This window comes from Danio aesculapii, chromosome 23 (genome assembly GCF_903798145.1).
Source record: "Danio aesculapii chromosome 23, fDanAes4.1, whole genome shotgun sequence".
In the NCBI taxonomy this organism is placed as follows: domain Eukaryota; kingdom Metazoa; phylum Chordata; class Actinopteri; order Cypriniformes; family Danionidae; genus Danio; species Danio aesculapii.
In genome coordinates this window covers 42,615,688-42,641,433 of record NC_079457.1, presented here as the reverse complement: position 1 = coordinate 42,641,433, position 25,746 = coordinate 42,615,688, and the positions used below count along the sequence as shown (strand labels likewise).

Below are 25,746 nucleotides of genomic sequence, written 5' to 3'. Positions count from 1 at the left end.
ATTAGCACTGAACGGCACTAGAAGAGCTTCCATAAATGAGATTTTTGGCCATCTCTGAGAGTCATTGTGTAAGTAATGCTGACTAGCGTTTGACAGTATGAATAACACAAGGAAGCCAGGCCAAAACGTTTCTGCCAAACACTGGAGTACATGATGGAAATACCTTTACCTCCTGGCTTGCAGGTTAAATGTGCTCCCTTAACAGTGATTTGATCTAGTATTTTGCTCAAATGAAAGATCTAGAATAAATATCGAAGATCAGCATGTTACAAAACTGATTTAAATAGGGGGATTGCTTGAATAACAGGACTTTTCTTGTTGTGTTTTTTTTTTAAATGTGAACACAGTACACACAATGTTAGATGCAGATATTTCAGTTAAAGGGTTAATGCGCATAACCAGCATAAGAGCACATGAATTACACAATTTTCACAACTTTTTAAGGCCTCAGTAATATGTGAAAAGCATTCTGATAGCATACATGTACTTGCATCTGCCATCCAATCATGTATATAGCATATTCATCTGTCGATATCGTCATTCGTCATTGAAAAACAATAGTGGAGAATGACATCAAATCAGATGGAGACCAACTAAGATCACTTACATTAAGTCTTACAAATTGCACAATGGAGGAAGAACATGCATCTGTTTTTATTGGCTAGACTGGATAGCTTAATAGAAAACCAATAGAATTTTTTTAGGACCGTTAAAAATTAATCTCTTAGACCAAAAGTTCATTATTAAACTGCAAATGTGTGGATGACACATGCCATTAAGCATTTTTGTGCTTAAAAGGCATGTAATAGACATCCAAACATAGACTACTCTCATATAAAACAAGGCTGAATTTTGGATGTCTAATAGATGTCTAACAATAGTCCAAAATTAGACTAGTCAATAAAACAGACATGAATGACCGCACAAAAAGTCTGTGTAATCTGTTTAATGACTGGTCTATTTTTGGATGTATACTAGACATCTTTTACACACAAAATGATGAAACCTACTCTTCAGTCTGCATATTTGTGATCAAAATGATTTTCTTTTTTTTTTAGGACTAGCTAGAACATGTGGTAAAGGTCATTAAACATTCACTCTTTTCTTCAAAATCAACTTGTCATCTCAAAATACTGACAATTCATGCTGTATTTCCTTCAAAAGCCTAGAAGAAGGTGACAAGGAGTTCAAAACCAAAGGTTGCCCTGCTGCAACCTGCACACTTTTATTTATGATCTCCGCAGCCAGATGACAGTCAGCTACTTGAATTGATATGTATATAGGCTCTTTTATGAGTATGAAATAAAACTGTCCTGCTGCCATGATGTTCAGAGCTCCAGCAGGAGTCTTCATGCCTGTGTCCAGTCCTCTTGGAGGGGGTATGGAAATATCTTGAATATTCTGACAGAAACACTGAGCTGGCAGTCAGATTTCACAACCTGGAAGTCATCAGAGTGCTACGTCTGCCATTAGTTAGGAACAACAGACTGTGAAAACGGTCGCTTTGGCTTGGTTTTTTGTTTCGCTTGTAGCCTCTGTGGTTACTTGACCTGTTCATTCATTATTCTGGATAAACACTAAAGTGTCTAGCCAGAATTTAAAAAAAACCTTTTTGATGCCAAGAAACTTGTGAAAGATGCTTCATTAAATAATTTAAGATGCTCTGTAATTCTATATGAGAACAATGTAAGGTGTGGTAATATTTAAGCAATTACAAAATTACAATTTTTTTGTTGTTGTTTGACACTACTTGACTTCTATTGATGACAAACTAAATGATTAAACATTTTTTGGGGTTATTTACTTCATGAAACTGTGATCCAGAGTAGGTGTATAAATATGAAAACATTTAGTTTTAGTTTATAGTGAAAAAATATGTGAATTGTATGGAGTAATTTACTTGGTTTAACTGTAGAGTAAAATTTTCACGTTCGGTGGGTGCAGAACAGTGCAAGGACTCAAGCGCAGAAATAAATGATAGGTTTTTATTAAAAATAAAGTAAAATAAACAATAAAATAAACTACCATGAGGGGGAAAGCATTAACAAAATAAATAAATAAACAAACAAACAAACCTGACTGGGCAGGCTGGCAGGGATCAGGGCTGGAACACAAGACAGGACAAGGAGAGAAATGATGACAAACTGGCACAGGACAGCAGACATGAGGAGAATATAAGCAGAAACAATTAACACACAAACAGGTTATACTAATAATGGATAATCTAATAATGGGTTAACCAGGAGGGTGGGACTAGACAATAGACAGGAGAGCACATGATAAACAAACAACACAAGCCATGTGCTCACATGAAACGAGACTACAACTCGCAGCCAATGAGAAAACTCATTAACCGCTTGTTCACATGAGACACTAAAGAACGCGCCGCATGTCAACATGTACCACGTGCTAAACATACCACCAACAGAAGACTGAACACAAGACACGAGTACATGAAAAATGAAAACTCACTGTGCACTCACACATGTAACGTGCATGTTTCATCCCAGCGCCAACCGAAACCAACTAGACTGAGACGCTGGGAATGAAACACCACGCTGCAGACAGAACGAACACAAGCACCAGGATGAAAGCATGTGTCGCAAACACGCCCAGACCTCACGCATCCGCATCAAGCTCAGCCCAAGCGCGGCACAGACGGCGCTCATACAAAAAGACACACAATGACAGAAAATGAGTGCTCGACCCGAGAAAACTTGAGCTGAGCACAACATAAAAGACAAGACGGGACTAGTGTCTGGACTGAATGAACAGAATGAACAAGACCGGAGTGGCAAGCTTCTGACAGAAATTGTTAACAAAAAAAGTTGAAGATCAAGATATATAATAATATAATTTATCATTAATATATAATATTATATATTATTAATATATTATAATAAATTTGTACTTTTTTGGTAACACTTTTTTTGATGGTCCATTTGAGTATTAGTAGACTGTCTGCTTAATATCTGTTGATACTGCTCCTTTTAAACAGACATTTAACTGACTATAGGAAACTTTGCAAGTACATGTCAACTTACACTAACCCTAACCCCAACCCTAAACCAACCCAACAGTCTACTTATAATCTAATAAGAATTAGTTGACATGTAGATGCAAGGTAACTTAAATTCAACAAACGGACTATCAAAATAAAGCGTGACCCTATTTTTCTAGTACTAGTGGTTTTCACAATTTTTTTGTTTTAAGGGAACTTAGATAGATAAAATTATAAAATGAAGTAATATTTTTAAGAATATGTTAATATTAATTATTTAGTTTTTCATTTTCTAATATTCTCTGGAAAGATAAGTACAGTATGAAGCATTATCATTATGTGCAATATTTGTCCCTTATAAAATACATTTTCTAAACATACCCTCAAATAAACAGTATACTGTTCATTGAAAAATGTACACGCTGTCTTTCACAGAGTGCCCCATGGGACAGTTTGGAGTTGGATGCTCACAGTTTTGTGACTGTAAGGGAGCTCCATGTGACTCAGTGACTGGGAAGTGCCACTGTCCCGCAGGGCAGACAGGACAACACTGTGAAAAAGGTAAGAAATAAATATACTATATATATATATAAACCTACAATCACCATTTACACACATTTATGAGAGGCGAAAATTGTTTTGCATTTAACGACTTTTCAATCTGTTTGCTTTAGGAGTGGAAGAGGTAGTTTAGGGAGGATAAATTGGTGTGTTTTGGAGGCCTATTATTAGCCACATTTTGCTGAGCCAAAGATCACAGACATAACCAGGGTAATATCGGTAATAAAATCCCTCCTCACGGGCCAATCCATTAGAGGAGATCTCTATCAAATTCACTAGTACATAATGGGATACAAGGAGTGAAGCCACTGAGCTAGTTAACAAGCCAGATACGACTATAAACTGTTAACGAAGAGTCAGAGGCTTCCACCTGAGTTTGTGTGTGTGTGTGTGTGCGTGCGTGCGTGCGTGCGTGCGTGCGTGCGTGCGTGCGTGCGTGTGTGTGTGTGTGTGTTTAAATGTGAGGTGTGCTGTGAGCCTGTCAGGACTTCCATGTTGATGTTCCTGAAAAAAATGAATGATATAGAACCAGATATTAGAAATAGATATATAGAACTTTCAAGTTCAGTTTTTACTTCTTATTGTGATTATTTGGCAATATAAGGTTACATATTCCCTGCACTTCTTGGCACAGCTGGCTTGATGCTGTATAATTTTACACTTTTAATAAAACTTGAACAGAATTTCTGAAGGGTCTTAAAAAGTCTTAAATCTCAAATTCCAAATTTTAGGCCTTAAAAAGTCTTAAAATGACTGAATAGTGTGTTGTAAGTCTTAAATCTTTTTAACAGGTCTTAATTTTCCTTTGCTCATGTATTGCCACCAAATCTGGACAAAACCCACACAATCACCAACAATCATCTTATTAAAACTTTAAACTTTTTATTTAAAAAAAGGTTATTTTAACTCTATTTATCATAATGGTTTAATTATTTTCCTTACAGTAACATTTGTTTTAAAGTTCTTCATGTATTTACTGCTGAGGACACTGACCTGGACAGATGTGCAGATCTATGTTGTGTATAGATTTAGTTTATTATAGTTTTTAAAACTTTGAAAACATTTGTTCTTTTTTATTTTACAGAAAGTTTATCTTGTAAAAAAAAGTATACAAGTAGAGCTTGCTTGTTTTTATGTTTTTACACAATATTTTATTTTTTTTTGATAAGAATATATATATATATATATATATATATATATATATATATATATATATATATATATATATATATATATATATATATATATATATATATATATATATATATATGGATGGATGGATGGATGGATGGATGGATGGATGGATGGATGGATGGATGGATGGATGGATGGATGGATGGATGGATGGATGGATGGATGGATGGATGGATGGATGGATGGATAGATAGATAGATAGATAGATAGATAGATAGATAGATAGATAGATAGATAGATAGATAGATAGATAGATAGATAGATAGATAGATAGATAGATAGATAGATAGATAGATAGATAGATAGATAGATAGAGCAAATAAAAATCTTTTCCATCTGGGCCATTTGAAAAATTCCTTAGCCTTTAGCCTTTTTGGGTCTAAAATTTCATTCATAATGGTCTTGATAATGTCTTTAAAAGTCTTAAATTTAACTCTGTGAAACCTGCAGAAACCCTATTGAAGTATGCAAGCTTATTTTTGTCATATTTTAGTAAATTAAATTTGGGTAAAATTTATAGTTATGAATGAATTGGTAATTATGAGGAAAAAAATCTACAGTAAACATTCTGACTTACTCTGAAGTAAATTGTTAGAATGAAGAATGAACTATAAGATATTAATTAATAATTGCTGTATAAGAATAGTTGAATCTGACACACTGTCACTATTGTTTTTTAATCTTTTTTATGTACATAGCAGTTTTCTGAGATGATCAGCCATAATAAAAAATCAGGTACAAAGTTTCATTGATGTGACACATTTCACAGTTATTGTCATATTTTGGTTAATCGTCATTATTAATAACTAGAAATCATTTATGACAAAACATTGAACTTTTCTTGTCAGTAGAAATTTCCCAGCGGACACGTTAAAAATTAAAGACGTTAAAATTAGGTTAGATTTAGGTCTTCAGTGTCTAAGGACAATGTTATTTTGAAATGACATTGATATTTGGTTGGTTTTAGGTTATGTTGGAAAGTGACCAAAATCCAACCTCGAGCCAACATCTTGAACCAATGATGTCAAATACTAACATTTATTGGTCAGGTATGGCAACCAAAATCCAACATCTCATAGACGTCATAGTGGTAATGTCCACACAACGTCAAGCTGTAACATCATAAGACGTTGATATTTTGTTGTTTTTAGGTTTCGTTGGAAGGTAACCAAAATGCAACGTCTGTCCGATGTTGGACTTTGACGTCGACCTGACATTGGGTTCTGACATCAACTCAATTTTCATTACATTTTTCAAGGAAAATGCAATGTCCCATGACATTGGGGTACAATGTCAATCTGACGTCATGTTGATGTCCTGTGCCTGCTGGGTTATTTTTGTCAGCAGAAATTTTCCTGTCAGCTTTCTGTGTATTCATTCTTTTAAAATAATAATTATGATTTGCCAAAGCATTATTTATTTTTTAATTGGAAAAAGATGGTATTCAACATAAAGATAGGTCACCAAAAAAAACAAACATTTTAAACATAATTTATTCACACCTTCTGAAGGCTTATGTTTTCAGTGTTTTTACCTGCAGTGTTGTTTGGTTTCCAACAGTAAATAACACATTTTTTTGTGTAGACTATTGTTTTAAGAATCAACTTACTCTATCCTTTTTTACCACTCAGAGTGTGAAGAGGGCCGTTGGGGTCTGGGCTGTGCAGAATTGTGTCCTTCCTGTGACAATGGTGGAGTATGTGATAGACAAAACGGCACCTGTGTTTGTTCACCGGGATTCATGGGAAATCTCTGTCAGAACGGTATAAAACTTAATCTTTCATTATGCGTTATCTTACTTCATCATTGATCCTCTGTTCAGTACCAGACATCTGTCCTGAGTTTGTGGTTTTGTGTCACACACTGTAAGAGGAAACATCTGTTGCATATTTCTGTTGTTCAGATGTCAGTTTTGCTTGCTTTTTAACTTATCTGTTGATATAACTGACACAGAGGCAAATTCTGCTCTGTGTCTCTTAGTCTGTCCAGATGGGCACTTTGGCCTGAGCTGCCTGTTGCGCTGCTCCTGTCAAAACGGTGGGAAATGCCACCATGTGACAGGCCTCTGTGTTTGTAAAGACGGCTGGATGGGGCCCAACTGCGCAAAAGGTAAGGTCTCACTAAAAATCTGGATCACACTTTGTTTTGGTGGTCCGTTTGTTGAATTGAAGTTACATTGCATCTACATGCCAAGTAATTCTCATTAGAATATAAGTAGACTGTTAGGTTGGGGTTGGGGTTAGGGTTAGTGTAAGTTGACATGTACTTGCAAAGTTTCTTATAGTCAGTTAAATGTCTGTTGATGGCTGTACCAACAGATTTTAAGCAGACAGTCTACTGATACTCAAATTGACCATCAAAATAAAGTGTTACCTTAATCTGACCTAAAGAAACACTCTACTTCTTTTTGGTCCCTGGAGTTAAATAGTGGAGTTTTACTATTTTTAATCCATTCAATTATTTTCTTAGATCATGGGTCACCAACATGGATCACATGATCTGTGGGCCTGTTCTAAATATATCTCACTATAGTGCTACTTACCAGTAAGCGGTATCTAATATTTTTTGTTGCTATTCTTTTTATATCAAACTTGCAGCGCACTACAAGTAAAAAAAAAACTTGCGAATTAAAAGTAGGTTTGCGCAAACAGCAGTCTTTTTTTACAAGACCGATAAAAAAACCTAAAAAGCATCATTTAGAGCTACACATTTCTTGATGAAGAAAAACAAGGCATTTCCAGTTAGAAAGGCAAAACTGTGCCTAAAGACGAGAACGGATGTAATCTCCACTCTCTTCAATGGAACTTGGAGCAACTACAATGGTTAGAAGAGTGTTAGCTATGTTAAAAATAGTGATAATTTCAGTAAAATCTGAAAGTTGATTTATGTTACACAATTGATAATCTGTACAAACATGGTACAATGGAGTTTATGATTTGTTAAAATTGTTAGTGACTAGTGAAACTATTGTGGAAGTGCAGAGATTTATAGAAATAAAGTGTTGCATATTGATATTTATCAGTGTCCTACCTTGTTAAATCATTGTTGACAACTATTGTGAGAAATCATTAACATGGTCAGTCTCTTCACATAGATGAATATCCTTAATTATTAATAATAACATAGTTAAAAGTAAATTGAGCAAATTTGTTATTTGAGTGTGTATCAAACTGGTAGCCCTTCACATCAATCGGTACCCAAAAAGTAGCTCTCAGTTTCAAAAAGGTTGGTGACCCCTTGCATAGATCATTGAATCGGATTAGGCCAATGGAAAAAGAAAATCATAGAAAAATTTCCTATTTATAGCTTAACACTTCTATAGTTACATTGTGTACTAAGACCAACAGAAAATAAAACTTTTCTAAGTATTTTTAAAGTCGTAATGGCTAGGAACTATATTTTTATTCTGGCTCAATAATCATGCAACTGTGCAGTGGTATTACGCATTACCTGAAAATAGTCCCCAGCTAGGTAACAGCGCTGTGTAAAATCATCTTGCTTGTAAAAAGTGGTGATTTGATTTACTGTTGCCTTTCTATCACGTCTACTATTCTGCCTTTTTTCATCTAACATCTGGTATTGACAAGCCCTTTTTGCCAACAGAACTGCTGCTTTCAAGATATTTTAGACCACAGGTGATAAACTGAGTTCCTGGAGGGCCGCAGCTCTGCACAGTTTAGTTCCAACCCTAATTAAACACACCTGATCAAACAAATTGAGTGCTTCAGGCTTGTTTGAAGCCTGCAGGTAAGTGTGTTGAAGCAGGGTTGAAACTAAACTGTGCAGGGCTGCGACCATCCAGGATCTGAGTTTGACACCCCTGTTTTAGACCGTTAACTATTAGTTTTGCATTATTAGCTTTGGCTGTGCATGAAAATCCAAATATCTTATTACAGTATCTCTAGAAATAATCAAACCACCAGCCCATCTTGTACCAGCAACCATGCTAAATTCAAAGTTACTTAAATGACGCTTTGTTTGATCTTCAGAAGGTCATCTGGACCGTGTCTTCATGCCAGTAGCTGCCATGCTGATTAGATTTTTAATGGAAAAACAAGACAAAACGGAGATCATTTATTGGAAAAAGTGAAATGTTCAAGCATTTATCTCATCGTACACTTTAGCCAAGACATTACAATCACCTGCATAAGGTTTCTCCACATAAACGTTCCTTGCCCTCAGTGGATCCACTATGTGCAGTTTGTTGCAGACAATGAGTGCCAGGAAAAGCTAAAATAAACTTGTCTGCTTTAATAAATCAGCTCCGTTTACTTCACTCAAACTCCAGGACTCTCCATATTGTGAGCATCTCACAGTAGCGGACTGGGAATTAATTATTTGGTGTAATGGGGCATGTGTTTTCTGTGGCAGCTTGTGTGGCTGGACGATGGGGGCCGAACTGTGCCAACCAGTGTGACTGCAGGAGCAGCGTGGGCAGCTGTGACCCTGTGATTGGCCAGTGTCATTGTGAAGCTGGCTACATGGGACCACGCTGTGATCAAAGTACGAGCAAAGCATTAATGTTTCTGTCAGGGAGCACAAATCTAGCTTTTTTTCCCTCATGCTTTCCTTCTGCTTTCCAGAGTGTCCCGAGGGTTTCTTCGGCCAGAGCTGCCAGCACAGATGCCAGTGTGAGAATGGCGCAGCGTGTGAGCATGTGAGCGGTGCCTGCACTTGTTTGGATGGCTGGACTGGAACGTACTGTGAAAAACGTAGGAGAAGTAGTTGGTTATGTGCTACCTCTCTCTAAAACTAGTACATTTAAACTGTTTGAGTGTACTGTATAGTGGAGAACAAAATTAGAGAGCAATTTAAACACTTTATACTTTCTGAATAACTTCATTGTGCAAAAATTAAAAGCGACTTTAATTGTGGGTTGACAATACTGGCAGAATAGTGTTTTACAAATGAATCAAAAACAACAATAATAGCAAACATTACTTGTTGTGTTAAACACTGTTACAAACTCTAAACCTAAAACAGCTCCACAATGCAGGCCAGTCAAAGTTTTTTGACATATTAAGGTCATTTGGCATATTTTGACATTTCATTTTGAGAAATATTTAACATATATGAAGATTTGGGGGGGGATTATGGGGGGTGATGGGGGGGTTCTATGGGGTAAAACAACGAACAAAATCTCATTCATTTATTCTTTCATTCATTATCCTTTGGCTTAGTCTCAATTTCAGAGGTATTTGGGCACATGTTTTACGCAGTTTTACGCAGTGGATGCCCTTCCAGCCGCAACCCTCATTCACACACACACTCATACACTATGGTACACCTATACCCACATGTCTTTGGACTGTGGGGGAAACCAGAGCACCCGAAAGAAACCCACGCCAACACAGGGAGAACATGCAAACAGAAATGCCAACTGACCCAGCCGGGACTCGAACCAGTGACCTCTTGCTGTGAGGCGACAGTGCTAATCATTGAGCTACCGTGCCGCCCAAACAAAATCTCAACAAATTAAACATCCACTTACCTATCTACTAAACACAAAACATGAGAAAATATTAAACCAAAATGCACTCTCCTCCCCACATGCGTCTCCATACATTGGTCTGATTTAACAGGTCTGGTTTAACAGTCACCACTCAGTGTCAAGTTCAACGATGTCACTGAGGAAATACAACACAAACAAGTTCTCAAAACTCTCAGAATGACTGTCAAGCAGGTTTAAATAGACTCCACAAACACACCGTCAAACTCATGTGTGTCGAAATTGTGACCACAACAAAAGGAACACATATACGAAAACACAAAGAAAGCTCAATTTCTTCCCATCCAGCCTGATCTCACGAGAAAACGAAAGTTCAATTCAATTCAATTCAATTCACCTTTATTTGTATAGCGCTTATACAATGTAGATTGTGTCAAAGCAGCTTCCCATAAAAGGTCACAGTAAATAGGAACAGTGTAGTTCAGTTTGTAGTGTTTAAGTTCAGTTCAGTTAAGCTCAGTTCAGTGTGGTTTAATAATCATTACTGAGAGTCCAAACACTGAAGAGCAAATCCAACGATGCGCACCTCTACAGATCCCAAACCATGGAAGCCAGTGGCGACAGCGGAGAGGGAAAAAAAACTTCACTAAAGGCGGAAGTGAAGAAAAAAAACCTTGAGAGAAACCAGGCTCAGTTGGGCACGACCATTTTAATTTCTCCGCTGGCGAAAGTATTTTACGTTTTGTTAGTTCAGTGGCTAATTCATACGAATTCAGTCATACAAAAATGTACGATTTTAAAAAGGAGGCAAGGCCCCCAACCCCACCCCTAAACGCAATTGTCATTGGGCGATGGGTTAATTTGACTAAATTGTATGAATTAGATCATACGAATTCATACGAATTAGCCACTAAATCAAAAAGTTACGAATTGCGTGAGATTGCGTTGTCCCATAACATAACTTTTCTTTTTCCTTTTTTAAAGAAAAAAGATACACATTACAAAGTGATTAAATTTAGAAAACAGCAATTGTTTTAGCTTAAACAAATAATACATCAGCAGTTTACAGCAGTCAAAAATCAGTAGGAACTAAAAAAGCCCTTGCTTTGAATGAATGAATCACATCTTTGGCTGTAGTCTCAAATAGGACATCACTTAATTTTCAGTTATCAATTGCGTCATGGCACGTTGATCTCTGCTTTGTCTTCTTTTAATGTTGAAAAGAAAACTCTACAGTTTAAGAGTGACTTTTATTTACATTTTAGTAGTCTGAAACAATGTATTCTATAAGAAATAATGTGTAAAGAATCAATGCTGTAAAAAAAGTATACCGGCAGTTTATTACCAACTATTTGCCATGTAGTTTACAATACCAACCCAGACAATTTATTACTTCCAACTATTAAAAATGACAGTGATAGTCAGTTTTTTTCAAGTGCAAATGTTGTTGGAGGAAAAATCTAAGTCCCATAATGCAATTCATAAGCATTGACAATCTACCTTTTCTCTTTAGTGTACTTATAAACATTTTTTTAGGTCTGTACAGATCTTTTTAAAAATTATTTATATGTTTTATTTTTTAATTATTGGCCTATACACTGTTTACTTCAATTGTTTGTGATCTTAGCATGTCTGTCAAACACTTTGGTTAGCATTCATATTGTTTTAAAGAGCTATACAAATAAGGTCCTTACCTAATAAACTAAATTTATATGAAATAAATGACCCATCCAGGGCTCGAACCAGCGACCTTCTTGCTGTGAGGCGATCGTGCTACCCCCTTGCGCCATCGTGACGCCCAAAACTGTTCATTTACAGATATATTTTTCAGAATATGTTACTCATATAATACGTTTATAAAACTGCTCTTTTACTCCTGTAAGGAAACTAAAGAGTGACCTCAAATATAGGAAATTGTGAGCAAATCTGATCTCCTCTGCATATGTTCATCTTAAACAGCGTGCCCTGAGGGTTTTCATGGCTTGGAGTGCCAGCAGAAGTGCCAGTGCTTGAATGGTGGTCGTTGTCATCCCGTGACTGGAGGCTGCCAGTGTCCATCTGGTTGGGTCGGGCCAGTTTGCAATGCCAGTGAGTCATTTTACTGCGGTCAACATCCCAAGACAGTCAACGGTAACAAGAAGCATGTTCAAAGCATTCCCTGTGTCTGTTGTGTAAGGTGAAAGGAAAGCACTACAACAGATGCTCTGAGTTTGTGTGTGGTGGTTTGCATGTGAAGTTACGGAACGTCCTAATGTGTATCTGCAGGCTACAGCTCAGTCTTTCATGTGGAAACCTCAGAATGAAAGCATATTGTGTTTAATATATTTGACTGTGTTTATATGTGTCTCGTCGTAGTGTGTGAAGCTGGCACCTTTGGGCCGGCCTGCAGTCAAACCTGTAGATGCCACAATAATGGCACCTGTGACCCTGCTGATGGGCGATGTGAGTGTGGAGCAGGATGGACAGGCAGCAGCTGTGAACAAGGTAAGGTAAAAAAAAAAATATCACCACTTTATTCATTATACACATTTTCTGCAACTCAGAACTCTCTCTCTATATATATATATATACAGTTGAAGCCAGATTATTAACCCCCATGAATTATTAGCCCCCCTGTTTATTTTTCCCCCAATTTCTGTCACGGAGGGAAGAATTTATTTCAACACATTTCTAAACCTAATAGTTTTAATAACTCATTTCTAATCACTGATTTATTTTGTCTTTGCCATAATGACAGTAAATAATATTTGACTAGATATTTGATCTAGATGACAAAAACTTGTATTTTTTAAAAATATATTTATTATCTGTTTTTTGTCCTGTCTCTGTAATGCTGTTGCAGTGTAGAAGCTCTGTGACGAAAACAAATTCCTTGTATGTGTGAACATACCTGGCAATTTTAGATTAGATTAGATTCAACTTTATTGTCATTACACATGTACAAGTACAAGGCAACGAAATGCAGTTTAGGTCTAACCAGCAGTGCAATAGCAGCAAGTGCAGGATATAGGATAAGTTATAAAGTGCAGTTATAGAAAAACTATGGTGATATTTACAGATGGATGTACTATCAACATTATATACAGGTTGTATTAGCTATGAACAGAGATTTGCATAAATGAATATATGTACAGGATGCTATTAATAATCAGGAGTGGCAGATAGATAAACATAATTACAAATTACAAATGTCCATGTGCAGTGGGTATGTACAGTTCAAGTAAATGAATCAGTGCAATGAATATGTGCAAACTTTAAATGTGCAAATGTTAAATAGTGCAGTGATTGTGAGGAGTATAAGTTAGAGGAGTGTGGGGGGTGTATTGGGGGGGCAAAAGAGTCAGTGAGGGGCAGAGTTCAAAAGGAATAAAGCTCTTTCTGATTCTCTTTCTGATTCTGATTCTGATTTTTCAAGACACTTCTATACAGCTTAAAGTGACATTTCAAGGCTTAACTAGGTTAATTAGGTTAACTAGGCAGGTTAGGGTAATTAGGCAAGTTATTGTATAATGATGGTTTGTTCTGTAGACTATCGAAAAAAAAAATTGCTTAAAGGAGCTAATAATTTTGACCTAAAAATGGTTTTTAAAAAATTAAAAAACTGCTTTTATTCTAGCTGAAATAAAACAAATAAGACTTTCTCCAGAAAAATTGTCTAAAAAATATTATCAGACATACTGACGACATTTCCTTGCTCTGTTAAACATCATTTGGGAAATATTTTAAAAAAGAATTCAAAGGAGGGCTAATAGTTCTGACTTCAACTGTGTGTACATACATAAACAAATTGTCATCCAAAATCCAGTAATATGAACAATAATAGCACAGGTTTACAAAAAATAGATAAATAAAAATACACTTAAGATGAAGTCGATTATTAATCTATACCTAGTGGGATTTATAATATATCATTATATCATATACAGTTGAAATCAGAATTTTTAGCCCCCGTTTGATTTTTTTTTTCTTTTTTAAATATTTCCCAAATAATGTTTAACAGAGCACGGAAATTTTCACAGTATGTCTGATAATATTTTTCTTCTGGAGAAAGTCTTATTTCTTTTATTTTGGCTAGAATAAAAGTAGTTTTAATTTTTTTTAAAAGAATTTTAAGGTCAAAATTATTAGCCCCTTTATGCTATTTAATTTTTTTTATAGTCTACAGAACAAACCATCATTATACAATAACTTGCCTAATTACCCTGACCTGCCTAGTTAACCTAATTAACCTAGTGAAGCCTTTAAATGTCACTTTAAGCTATATAGAAGTGTCTTGATAAATATCCAGTCAAATATTGTTTACTGTCATCATGGCAAAGATAAAATAAATCAGTTAGTAGAAATGAGTTATTAAAACTATTGTGTTTAGAAATGTGTTGAAAAAATCATCTCTCCGTTAAACAGAAATTGGGGAAAGAATTATTAGTCCCCCCCTGAATTATTAGCCCCCCTGTTTATTTTTTGTTCACTAATATAGTACATCATTAAATTCCTGTTTATCCAGTTTAGGATTTAACATTAGTAAATCCTGTGAACTATCATTATCAATGAAATTCATTTAAATTTTCATTCATTTAAATTGTTTACTGATGTTAAGAGTGTTATTTTGATTATGCATAGTGTTATATAATTACCAAAAGTTTATTGGATACTTTTAATTATCCTAATTTAATTAGTAATGAATATATTTGCAGTTGAAGACAAAATTATTAGCCCTCCTGTGAGATTTTTCTAACATTTTAAAACATAAAAAGTTTAACAACTATGTATAGGGTGTAAAATAGGGTGTAAAACGTTTGCTGTGTCATCATGATTATTATTCTGTAACTGTGTAATCTGTTGTTATATGCAAACTTTAAAAAGTAATAAATATAATGTACAAATATATACAGTATAGTACTTGAATAAGTAATCCGTTAAGTAGTTAATTGCATTTAATTAAATCGAACCAGTTGGCAGCTCTCCTAATAGAATCACACTCAGCTAAATGTATGTATACATCTTATTGTATGTATTATAGGTAGGAAATGTTTGTTTATTGTTTCCAGAGTGCTCAGCTGGATTATATGGTGTGGGCTGCAACCAGCATTGCCTGTGCCAGAATGGAGGGTCATGCGACCGAATCAGTGGCCACTGCACATGTGTCAGTGGGTGGACAGGACTGGCCTGTGAATTAGGTAAAACACAAACTAAACACACTGTTGCAACTCCAACAGCTGCTGGCATTCTTAAAATACAACCTTTTGACAGATGCAAAGGTCACAGATCTCCTGTATTTTCTGTTGTGTTCAGAATGTGCAGTGGGACACTTTGGCATGGACTGTCAGCACAAGTGTGAGTGTGTAAATGGCGGCATTTGTAACCGTCACAGTGGCAGGTGTTTGTGCCCAGCAGGCTGGACGGGCACGCACTGTGACACAGGTAAAAGATATTGGAATTATCTTATCTGACAATATAAAAATATCAAATATAATACATGCTTATTGATACTCTTTATGTTTCGGTCAGCGTGCACTCAAGGTTTTTATGGTATGGGCTGTAAGGAGCGATGCCAGTGTGATCATAACGCCTCATGCCACCACATCACTGGCACCTGCTTGTGTCCCGCTGGCTGGAGAGGAACCCACTGCGAAAAGAGTAGTTATTTATTTAGATTTTTTTTTACTGTTATATTGCCACCTGCTGGTGGCAGTAAAATTGCAGTAATTACCACTAAAACAGATTTTGTTACTTGAAGTCAAACATTTACTTAAAATAAAATATTTTATTTCAATTAAGATAGCATTATTTGTTTTTATATACAAAAATAATTGTAACTATATATTTAATATTTTATAAAATGACAAAGACATGAATTTAAAAAGGTTATTTAAATTTTTTTCATTTTATTATCTTTTTATTTTATTATAAATATTATATCATATCATTATACATAAACTGGTTACATAAACTTATGCAGTGGCGCAGTGGGTAGCACGTTCGCCGCACAGCAAAAAGGTCGCTGGTTCGAGCCTCGGCTGGGTCAGTTGGCGTTTCTGTGTGGAGTTTGCACATGTTCTCCCCGTGTTCACGTGGGTTTCCTCCGGGTGCTCCGGTTTCCCTCACAAGTCCAAAGACATGCGCTATAGGTGAATAGGGTAAGCTAAACTGTCCATAGTGTATGTGTGTAAATGAATGTGTGTGGATGTTTCCCAGTGACAGGTTGCAGCTGGAAGGGCATCCGCTTCGTAAAATATGTGCTGGATTAGTTGGCGGTTCATTCTGCTGTGGTGACCCTGGATTAATAAAGGGACTAAGCCAAAAAGAAAATGAATGAAAATGAAAAAAAGAAAATGAATGAATGAATGAATGAATGAATTATACATGAATATATTTTTGTTATCATTTATTTAAAACTATATGTTCCATATTAATAAAAATTATAACAAAATGCCAATAATTCTTAAATTGAATATTTTTGTTATATTAGAAAAAATGTATAGTTAATATTTATAAAAAGTACAAATACAACAAACTGACAAGCACTAAATTAACTCTTTTCTTATATTATATTATATTATATTATATTATATTATATTATATTATATTATATTATATTATATTATATTATATTATATTATATTATATTATATTTATTGTATATTATATTATATTATATTATATTATATTTATTGTATATTATATTATATTATATTATATTATATTATATTATATTATATTATATTATATTATATTATATTATATTTATTGTATATTATATTATATTATATTATATTATATTATATTATATTATATTATTTTATATTATATTATATTATATTATATTATATTATATTATATTATATTATATTATATTATTTTATATTATATTATATTATATTATATTATATTATATTATATTATATTATATTTATTGTATATTATATTATATTATATTATATTATATTATATTATATTTATTGTATATTATATTATATTATATTATATTATATTATATTATATTATATTATATTATATTTATTGTATATTATATTATATTATATTATATTATATTATATTATATTATTTTATATTATATTATATTATATTATATTATATTATATTATATTATATTATATTATATTATATTATTTTATATTATATTATATTATATTATATTATATTATATTATATTATATTATATTATATTATATTATATTATATTATATTATTATATTATATTATATTATTCATTCATTTACTTTTCGGCTTAACCCCTTTATTAATCTGGGGTCGCCACAGTGGAAATGAACCATATGAAGTATATACTTTACACAACGGATGCCCTTCCAGCTGCAACTCATCACTGGAAAAACACCAATACACACTCAATCACATACACTACGGACAATTTAGCTTACCCAATTCACCTACACGACTTTGGACTTGTGGTGGAAACCGGAGCACACAGAGGAAACCCATGCCAACAAGGGGAGAACTTGCAAACTCCACACAGAAAGGCCAACTGACTCAGCCGAGGCTCAAACCAGCGACCTTCTTGCTGTGAGGCGACAGCGCTGTCCACTACGCCGCCTATATTATATTATATTATATTATATTATATTATATTATATTATATTATATTATATTATATTATTTTAAGCTATTATTATTTTTACTGTTGATTACAACTATATATTTGACATTTATAAAACATGACTGAAACAACAAATCAATTAAACATTAAAATCAAATGAAAAAAAAATAATAATTTTTTTAAATTGTGATCAACTGCATTGGTAACTCTTTCAGTTTGTTTACCTGGTTCCTATGGGAAGGGTTGCACTCAGCGATGCCAGTGTCCTCGTGGCACCTCCTGTAATCATGTGACTGGACAGTGTGGTTGCCAAGCGGGATTGACTGGTAGTGGCTGTGAGCGAAGTGAGTGATCGTCTCTTAATCTCATTGCACTCATGTGTTCAGTGAAACAATGATTGTGTTGTGCCCTGCAGTGTGCCAGTCAGGTACGTTTGGGGTAAACTGTAATCAGGTGTGCCAGTGCTCTGAGCTCAACCAGCTGTGCCACCCCGTCACTGGTGTCTGTTACTGTGCTCCCGGATACTATGGCAGCAAGTGTAAGACAGGTGTGTATTATTTTGTTTTGTTTTATTTTCATTCATTCATTCATTTTCTTTTCGGCTTAGTCCCTTTATTTATCTGGGGTCGCCACAGCGGAATGAACCGCCAACTTATCCAGCATTTGTTCTATGCAGCAGATGCTCTTCCAGCCGCAACCCATCAGTGGGAAACTGTTTTATTTTTAGCAGTTATTTGTTCTCCTTTACATTTGAGTAACATAAATATATATTTTTTCTAGTTTTAAAATATTATTGTATATTTTGTAGTTTATGATTATGTTTCTGAGTAAAACTTTTTTATTTTATTCTGTAAACAACTCATGATATTCCTTCTAAGTGGAAAATAAAAATGTTGTTATTTAGAGCAGATTTTTTTCTTGTGCATTTGATTATAAAATAAGGAGCCATGCTTTCAAATGTGTTTATATCCATTTTTATGAATGTTTGACCATCAGAAGAGTTCAAATTTGGCGGAATAACCACAATTTTCAATCACAACAAATGGAAAATATTTGTCAAAAAAAAAAAACATGGCTCTAAATTACAATATACTGTATTTAAGCCTATATTTTTTATTTGTGAAGAAATGTTGTCGGGCCTTTATAAAAAAAACACATATTAGCATACAGTATTACTTTATTTCCTTCTTCATATGGGGATAAACTGTACTGTATGTACAGTAGTCAGCCTAATTCAATATACACCCCATTTTGAAAATGAATATTTTTCTCCATTTCTCAGTGAATATAGGCAATTTATTTTGGTGCATTTAAACAAAACATATTTATTAAACAGATATATTTATTAAAATAATATTTTAGTCACCAAGTATATTTAAAAATAGAAAGATAATACAATTAAATCCAAGCTAAAAAAATTACAACCAACAAGATTTCAACAAAATTTTCCTTTTTTTTGCTTCTCTTGATTTTTCCTCTTTTTAAAAATTTGTATTTAATATTTTTCTATAACATGTAAATTTGGGTGTACTAGTTTTTGGACTGTTCTCATAATTTATTTTGTTAGACAAGCTCCAGATTTATCTTCAGTACTGGCTAATCTAATGTATATGCACAAATATAATATTGTATAACTTCCTATTAAATATATTAATTTAAAAATAGATTTGTGAGGAGTGTAACTATATATGCTGAGAGCACTGTATATAAAAATACATGTATTTTATGCAATTCTCATTCAGTTGTGGCATCATTTGACATCAAACGGACACTTTAAATGCTTTTATCTAATACGGTATTGCTTGATAAAAGTATTGGAAGATGTTTGAGATCAGATATGAGAATTGATATGTAAACAATGCGAAGAAAAATTCAGTTGAGTGTTTGTGTGCTGATTTTACCTGTCAAATTAAAAAATTTCTATGTAACTGTCAGTTTAGCATGAATACAAATTACATTCATTGATACATTCATTTAATATATTTTAAAAAAAATCAACTATAGTCTATTGTTGTTGTAGAATGTGAAGCGGGTCGTTATGGACCCAACTGTGAGCAGGAATGCCAGTGTCTGAATAACGGTGTATGTAAAAGCAGCACTGGCACCTGCAGCTGCCCACCGGGATTCATCGGACCAAATTGCAACATCAGTGAGTCACACTTATACACTTTTCATTCATGTACTAAAACAATGTCAGTACAAGGTTTTTAAAATGGATAGCTCACCCAAACATTCTAATTTTCGAATCCTCGGGATATCCAAGATGTATGGCTAACTTTCTTTAAACATTAAAGATTTTTTTTTGCTGAAACTGTGGTCCCAGGGCTTATTTTGTGCTTGAACAAGTTAATTTGTCACCTCTGAAATCTGATCCGGCACCTCATTTTACCGATCCTCTTCCTCACACGAACACGCACCCCACCCCGCCCTGACCCACCCTCTCTTCACATTCTTCCACGACTCCTTAACCATCTTCATTTCGTCCGCTACAACATTTTATTTTAAATCATGTGTTTTATTAGCTTGTGCTAATTATGCACAATCTATTATGCTAATTATCATTGTGCCTGCTGAAGCCATGGTATGGCAGCAAAATGATTATATAGGAAAAATAGGAAAATGATTAAATAACTCTTATTAACCCTATATATGAGCAATATCACACGAGTAGCAGTGCGATATGGCTGTATATCAGCACTGGTGGGAGGCCTTAGTGTCCCACCAGTGCTGATATACAGCTATATCGCTCTGCTACTCATGTGATATTGCTCATAATTGTGTATATAAAAAATAAAATCAAACACGGAGAGTCTAAAAACCCTTTTGTATTAGGAACTACTTTCTTCCGCCATTCATTCACATCTGCAGCTGACTAATTTACCAATGTCATTTTAGAGCTAGTATTTAAATGATTCCCTAGCATGATGTCTAAAGTGATGACAAAACAGATGATTTTGCTGACATTTTAAGATTATAAGGCTGAACGTGACAGGAAACGCCATCCATCTACAGAGATATCTTCTTAAAGTATTTTTTAAAAGTATTTTGCAATTGGGATATCACAATAGTTAACCCAGAAAAAAGCAGCGTAATCACCACCAGATTGCTGTTGTGTTTGCGATAAGGAAAAACGCTAAACACATGCAGGCATTTCTCCTTTCTTTCTGCCAACACAACATGTATTCCTGATATGCGAATCCTATCTCACAGTCAACACACTTCAATCATATAGTATAAATCCAGCACTACAACATACAAAAGAGAGAGATCGACTTAGAATATCATTTACCAGTTTGATAATGATTAATATAATGAGCTGTAGTTAGAAATTACTGTTTTAATCTTCTAAGGGCTTATTATGCGGTCTCTGTCGCCATCTTGTGGATGGACATCATCAATCGTCTTTGATCAAAGACAGGCTAATGGCCGCCGACTCTCAGAAATGATAAATATTTTTAAAAAGGCGCTATCCTTATAAATAAACTGCATAGTTGCAATCTAAACAACTACATTCTCCACTAAAAAGCCTCAAAAGTCCATTATGTTGCCCAACAGCAGCAATATTTGTCAAACTCTAGAATGTCCTCAGCTTGTTGCTGTATGTGGGCGGAGTAATACACAAGGGTGAAGAGGCTGGTCGGATGCTGTTACTGGCAGAATATCGCATGGCTATCAGATTAAAGAACCAGACAGAACCGTTTTATAAAAGTTATTATATAACTTTTTTAAATATTTTTTTGAGCGAGATGCTAATGGTCTAATCTGATTCAATGATTTATGCTAAGCTAAGCTAAAAGTACTCAAACCAGACACAGATATCAGGTTGAATGGACTCAAAAATAGTTAAACTCAACGGATTTACTCTCAGTGGCTATGAGACTATTTGCCAAAAAAAGGGGAGTGTCTCTTTAAGAAAGTGAAGCGTAATGCATCATCCCTCTCTCTGTTTACAGCGTGTCCATCAGGGCGTTACGGTCAGGACTGTGCTGGAGTGTCTCTGTGTGGTGAAGGGGCTCGCAGTGACCCCCTCACAGGCAGATGTGTGTGCAGGGCCGGTCAGCGTGGACGGGACTGTGGGAAAGGTCTGGTTGTGAGTCTGCTGACGGTGCTTTGCAGAATTATAGGATGTAGAGTGATGATATGCTTGTGTTGTGTGTGTGTGTGTGTATCAGGCTGTGCTGAGGGCTGGTTTGGAGAGGATTGTGATCAGCGCTGTAACTGCAGTAATGGAGGAGTGTGTGACGCTCTTACAGGAAACTGCACTTGTACACTAGGCTGGACAGGAGACACCTGTGAGGAAGGTCAGAGCTTTTGACACTGTTTAACCAAACAAGAGCATCCTGCTACTGTCATGAACACTTTCGCATCAATAAGTATGCGTTAACATATAAATTAGAGCCAGTCAGACAAATAATTTACATTTTCAAAATAAATCAAATAGGTAACAAAAATAAACTATGAAATCATAAGTCCAGGCCACTCAAAGTAAGTGAAAAAATGTAAAAAGCCTTTAATGTTAGTGAGGCCAGCAGGGGGCTCTCAACCTGCGTTCTATGTGGTCCTAACACCCTAGTATATTGATGGGGACTCTATACTGCTCAGTGAGCCCCGTCTTTCGGATGAGACGTTAAACCGAGGTCCTGACTCTCTGTGGTTGTTAAAAATCCCAGGATGTCCTTCGAAAAAGAGTAGGGGTTTAATCGCCGGCATCCTGGCCAAATTTGCCCACTGGCCTCTGTCCATCATGGCCTTCTAATCATCCCCATATCATAATTGGCTTCATCACTCGATCTCCTCGCCACCAATCCGCTGGTGTATTGTGTGCGGTCTGGCACAATATGGCTGCCGTCGTGCCATCCAAGTGGATGCTGCCCTCTGGTGGTGGATGAGGAGATTTCCCCCATTGTGCAAAGCGCTTTTGAGTATCTAGAAAGGTGCTAAATGTTAATAATGGTATTATTATTATTATTATTATTATTATTATTATTAACATGGCTATTCTATAAAACAGCACCTTTGTGTTTCGACACACTTGCCTTCATCAGGGTTACAAAGTTCAAGTTCGTCTGGAGTTTATTTGAACACTATGGTCACATTATTAATTCAGTAAAGGAAGAGAGAGAGAGAAAAAAGTTAATAATGACGAAAAGTATTATATATTTCACAAAAAGTACAACATTAAATGTATATAGAAAAGGAAACCATAGAAAATATGCATATATAAGTAAATAAATGCATACAGTATACATACACATAAACACATGTACATACAATGAGTGCTCAAAATGGGACAGTTAATGTTAGTGAATGCATTTACCCTAAACAAACAATAAACAATACTTGAACAGCATTTATTAAGCATAGTTCATAATTTACTAATGCATTATTCAAATCAATAGTTATGCTTGTTAACATTAGTTAATGCACCTTAAGCTAACATGAACTATTAATGCTGTATTTTTGTTTACTAATGTTAATAAAGATGGAAAAAATACCGTAATAAATGTATTGTTTACTGTTTGTTCATATTAATATATACTTTATCTATGTGTCTCATATTGTAAGGGATTTGCATTATATGTTTTTTAAATTAAATTATTGAAATATGAACATATTTGTAAAGCATTATTTAAATGGTTTTCTAATAGACTTTTTGGTTACACTTTGTTTTAAGGAGACATAGTTACAGTCAAATTTTTTATTTTACTACTTAATATTAATAGTAATATTAATTAGTTACATGTACATATTATATGGTTGTAATTAGAATATAGGTTAGGTTTTATGTGTTAGGTTTACATCATCGTAAATTAAAGTGTTGCCGATTTTTTTTATGTATGCAATTCATTTCTGTCATGTCAAAGCTGAACTTTTTTAAATTCAGTTTCTTCAGCCTTCAGTGTGACGCGATACATGAGAAATAATTTTTAGATGCTGATTTTGCTGCTTCATTATGAAATCTTATTTTTGATGCTGGCCAAATAAATAATAATAGTTTTAAATGAATATACTATGCCCAATTATACACAAAATATAAACGACTAGAGAATATTATTAATAAATATAATTTAGTGTTATATTATTATATTATAATTATTTTATTCCATAGATTTGATTCCAAAGCGATCTATTTAAAAAGTGCAGTGTTGCATCAAATGATAAAAAAAAAGAAAAAACAGATCTGATATGAATTAACAGTCTCTGTTGTGTTGATCAGTGTGTCCCATAGGCCGGTATGGTTCAGACTGCAGTGAAGTGTGTGACTGTAAGAATAACAGCACATGTGACCGAGTGACCGGCGTCTGTCTCTGCCCTCCAGGTTTCTACGGACATCTCTGTCAACATGGTGAATAATAATAATAATAAGAACAAAAAAAAAACAGCCTGGTTCAAAGATTTTTGTGTCATAACCACATCTTTAGTACATTTTTATTTAATGAATACTATTATTTAATTTCATTTTCTATCCAAAGCATGTCCTATTGGCTTCCATGGTCATCGTTGCCAGCTTCTGTGTGACTGTGATGCCAATGCACCTTGTGACCCTGAAACTGGCCGATGCCTCTGTCCTGCAGGATACCAGGGACTCCGCTGTGAGAGAGGTGCAGATGAGCTTCCAGACAACCTTTTTACTTGAGATATATTTAGAGGGCTATGTTAATTAAAAAAATTATAATTGTGTGATAATTTGACATTTTTAGAGATTTTGAAATGTCATTTTGTTTCAGAGACACAAAACTTATTTTTCTGGATAATTATATATACACATATATACATGCATACATAGATTCAGTACATACATACATACATACATACATACATACATACATACATACATACATACATACATTCAGTACATACATACATACATACATACATACATACATACATACATACATACATACATACATACATTCAGTACATACATACAAACATACATACATTCAGTACATACATACATACATACATACATACATACATACATACTGTACATACATACATACATACATACATACATACAATAAGTACATGCATACATACATACATACATACATACATACATACATACTGTACATACATACATACATACATACATACATACATACAATAAGTACATGCATACATACATACATACATACATACATACATACATACATACATACTGTACATACATACATACATACATACAATAAGTACATGCATACATACATACACCGTAAAAAAATACATATGAGTAGGTTCACAGGGAATCTGTGCGTGTAGAAATCTATAGATTTCAGCTGAATTTTAGCCCACCATTGAGTACATTTATATTTATTCCATTTGTAAATTCATTTTACTAATTTGTGATTATGATAATAGTAATATTAAAATGTTTATATGATTTATTTACAATAGAGTTTGTAAAGATATTTTCTGTCTTTCAGTAGATAAAATATATGAGAGACTTGCTTAGTTTACCAAATAAATGGATCTAATTGCGTTTGCATTGTAAACACTAAATAAAAGTAAAAAAATGTATTATTTTTATTAGTAACTAAATAGTTTTTAGTTATGATACTGCTAAAATGATTCCGCATAAATCCACAGGTTTTGTTTTAACAAAATTCTCCACAGAAAGCAAAAAATGTCTGCAGATTCTGTGTGGCCCTATGACAGAAACAGTCATTTGAAGTCATTTGAACGCACATGATGTTAAACTGACTTAAAAAAACTTGCGTAACTTTTAAAATTAAGTTAGAGGACACAACACACACGCCTAGAGCGCCAGTTCAGCTTGCTGGGTGCAATTTAGACACCTCACCTCGAACCTGAGCTGAACTATTTTGAAACTTGACCGTTGCATGTGTGTAGGAACAGCTGTCAATCTGTAAACAAAGCGGCACACGCCGTGTTTTCAACGTGGCTTTACACGCGTTATGAGAATATAAAGAGTTAACCTGATACAGTACACGCAGTTACTAG

General features: G+C 34.3%; 1 protein-coding gene across 2 annotated transcripts in view; it reads left to right on the top strand.

The window, feature by feature from the left end:
• Positions 1–25,746, top strand: part of megf6a (multiple EGF-like-domains 6a) — a 73,895-nt gene that overhangs the window by 41,618 nt on the left and 6,531 nt on the right. For both annotated transcript variants that reach the window (XM_056449187.1, XM_056449188.1), the window contains 17 exons: positions 3,437–3,562; positions 6,388–6,519; positions 6,737–6,865; positions 9,128–9,259; positions 9,340–9,468; positions 12,165–12,293; positions 12,561–12,689; positions 15,254–15,382; positions 15,498–15,626; positions 15,714–15,842; positions 17,997–18,125; positions 18,197–18,328; positions 19,802–19,930; positions 21,735–21,863; positions 21,954–22,082; positions 23,999–24,127; positions 24,255–24,383. In XM_056449187.1, the coding sequence (XP_056305162.1) occupies positions 3,437–3,562; positions 6,388–6,519; positions 6,737–6,865; positions 9,128–9,259; positions 9,340–9,468; positions 12,165–12,293; positions 12,561–12,689; positions 15,254–15,382; positions 15,498–15,626; positions 15,714–15,842; positions 17,997–18,125; positions 18,197–18,328; positions 19,802–19,930; positions 21,735–21,863; positions 21,954–22,082; positions 23,999–24,127; positions 24,255–24,383 (2,199 nt within the window). The remainder of the gene's footprint in view (positions 1–3,436; positions 3,563–6,387; positions 6,520–6,736; positions 6,866–9,127; positions 9,260–9,339; positions 9,469–12,164; positions 12,294–12,560; positions 12,690–15,253; positions 15,383–15,497; positions 15,627–15,713; positions 15,843–17,996; positions 18,126–18,196; positions 18,329–19,801; positions 19,931–21,734; positions 21,864–21,953; positions 22,083–23,998; positions 24,128–24,254; positions 24,384–25,746) is intronic.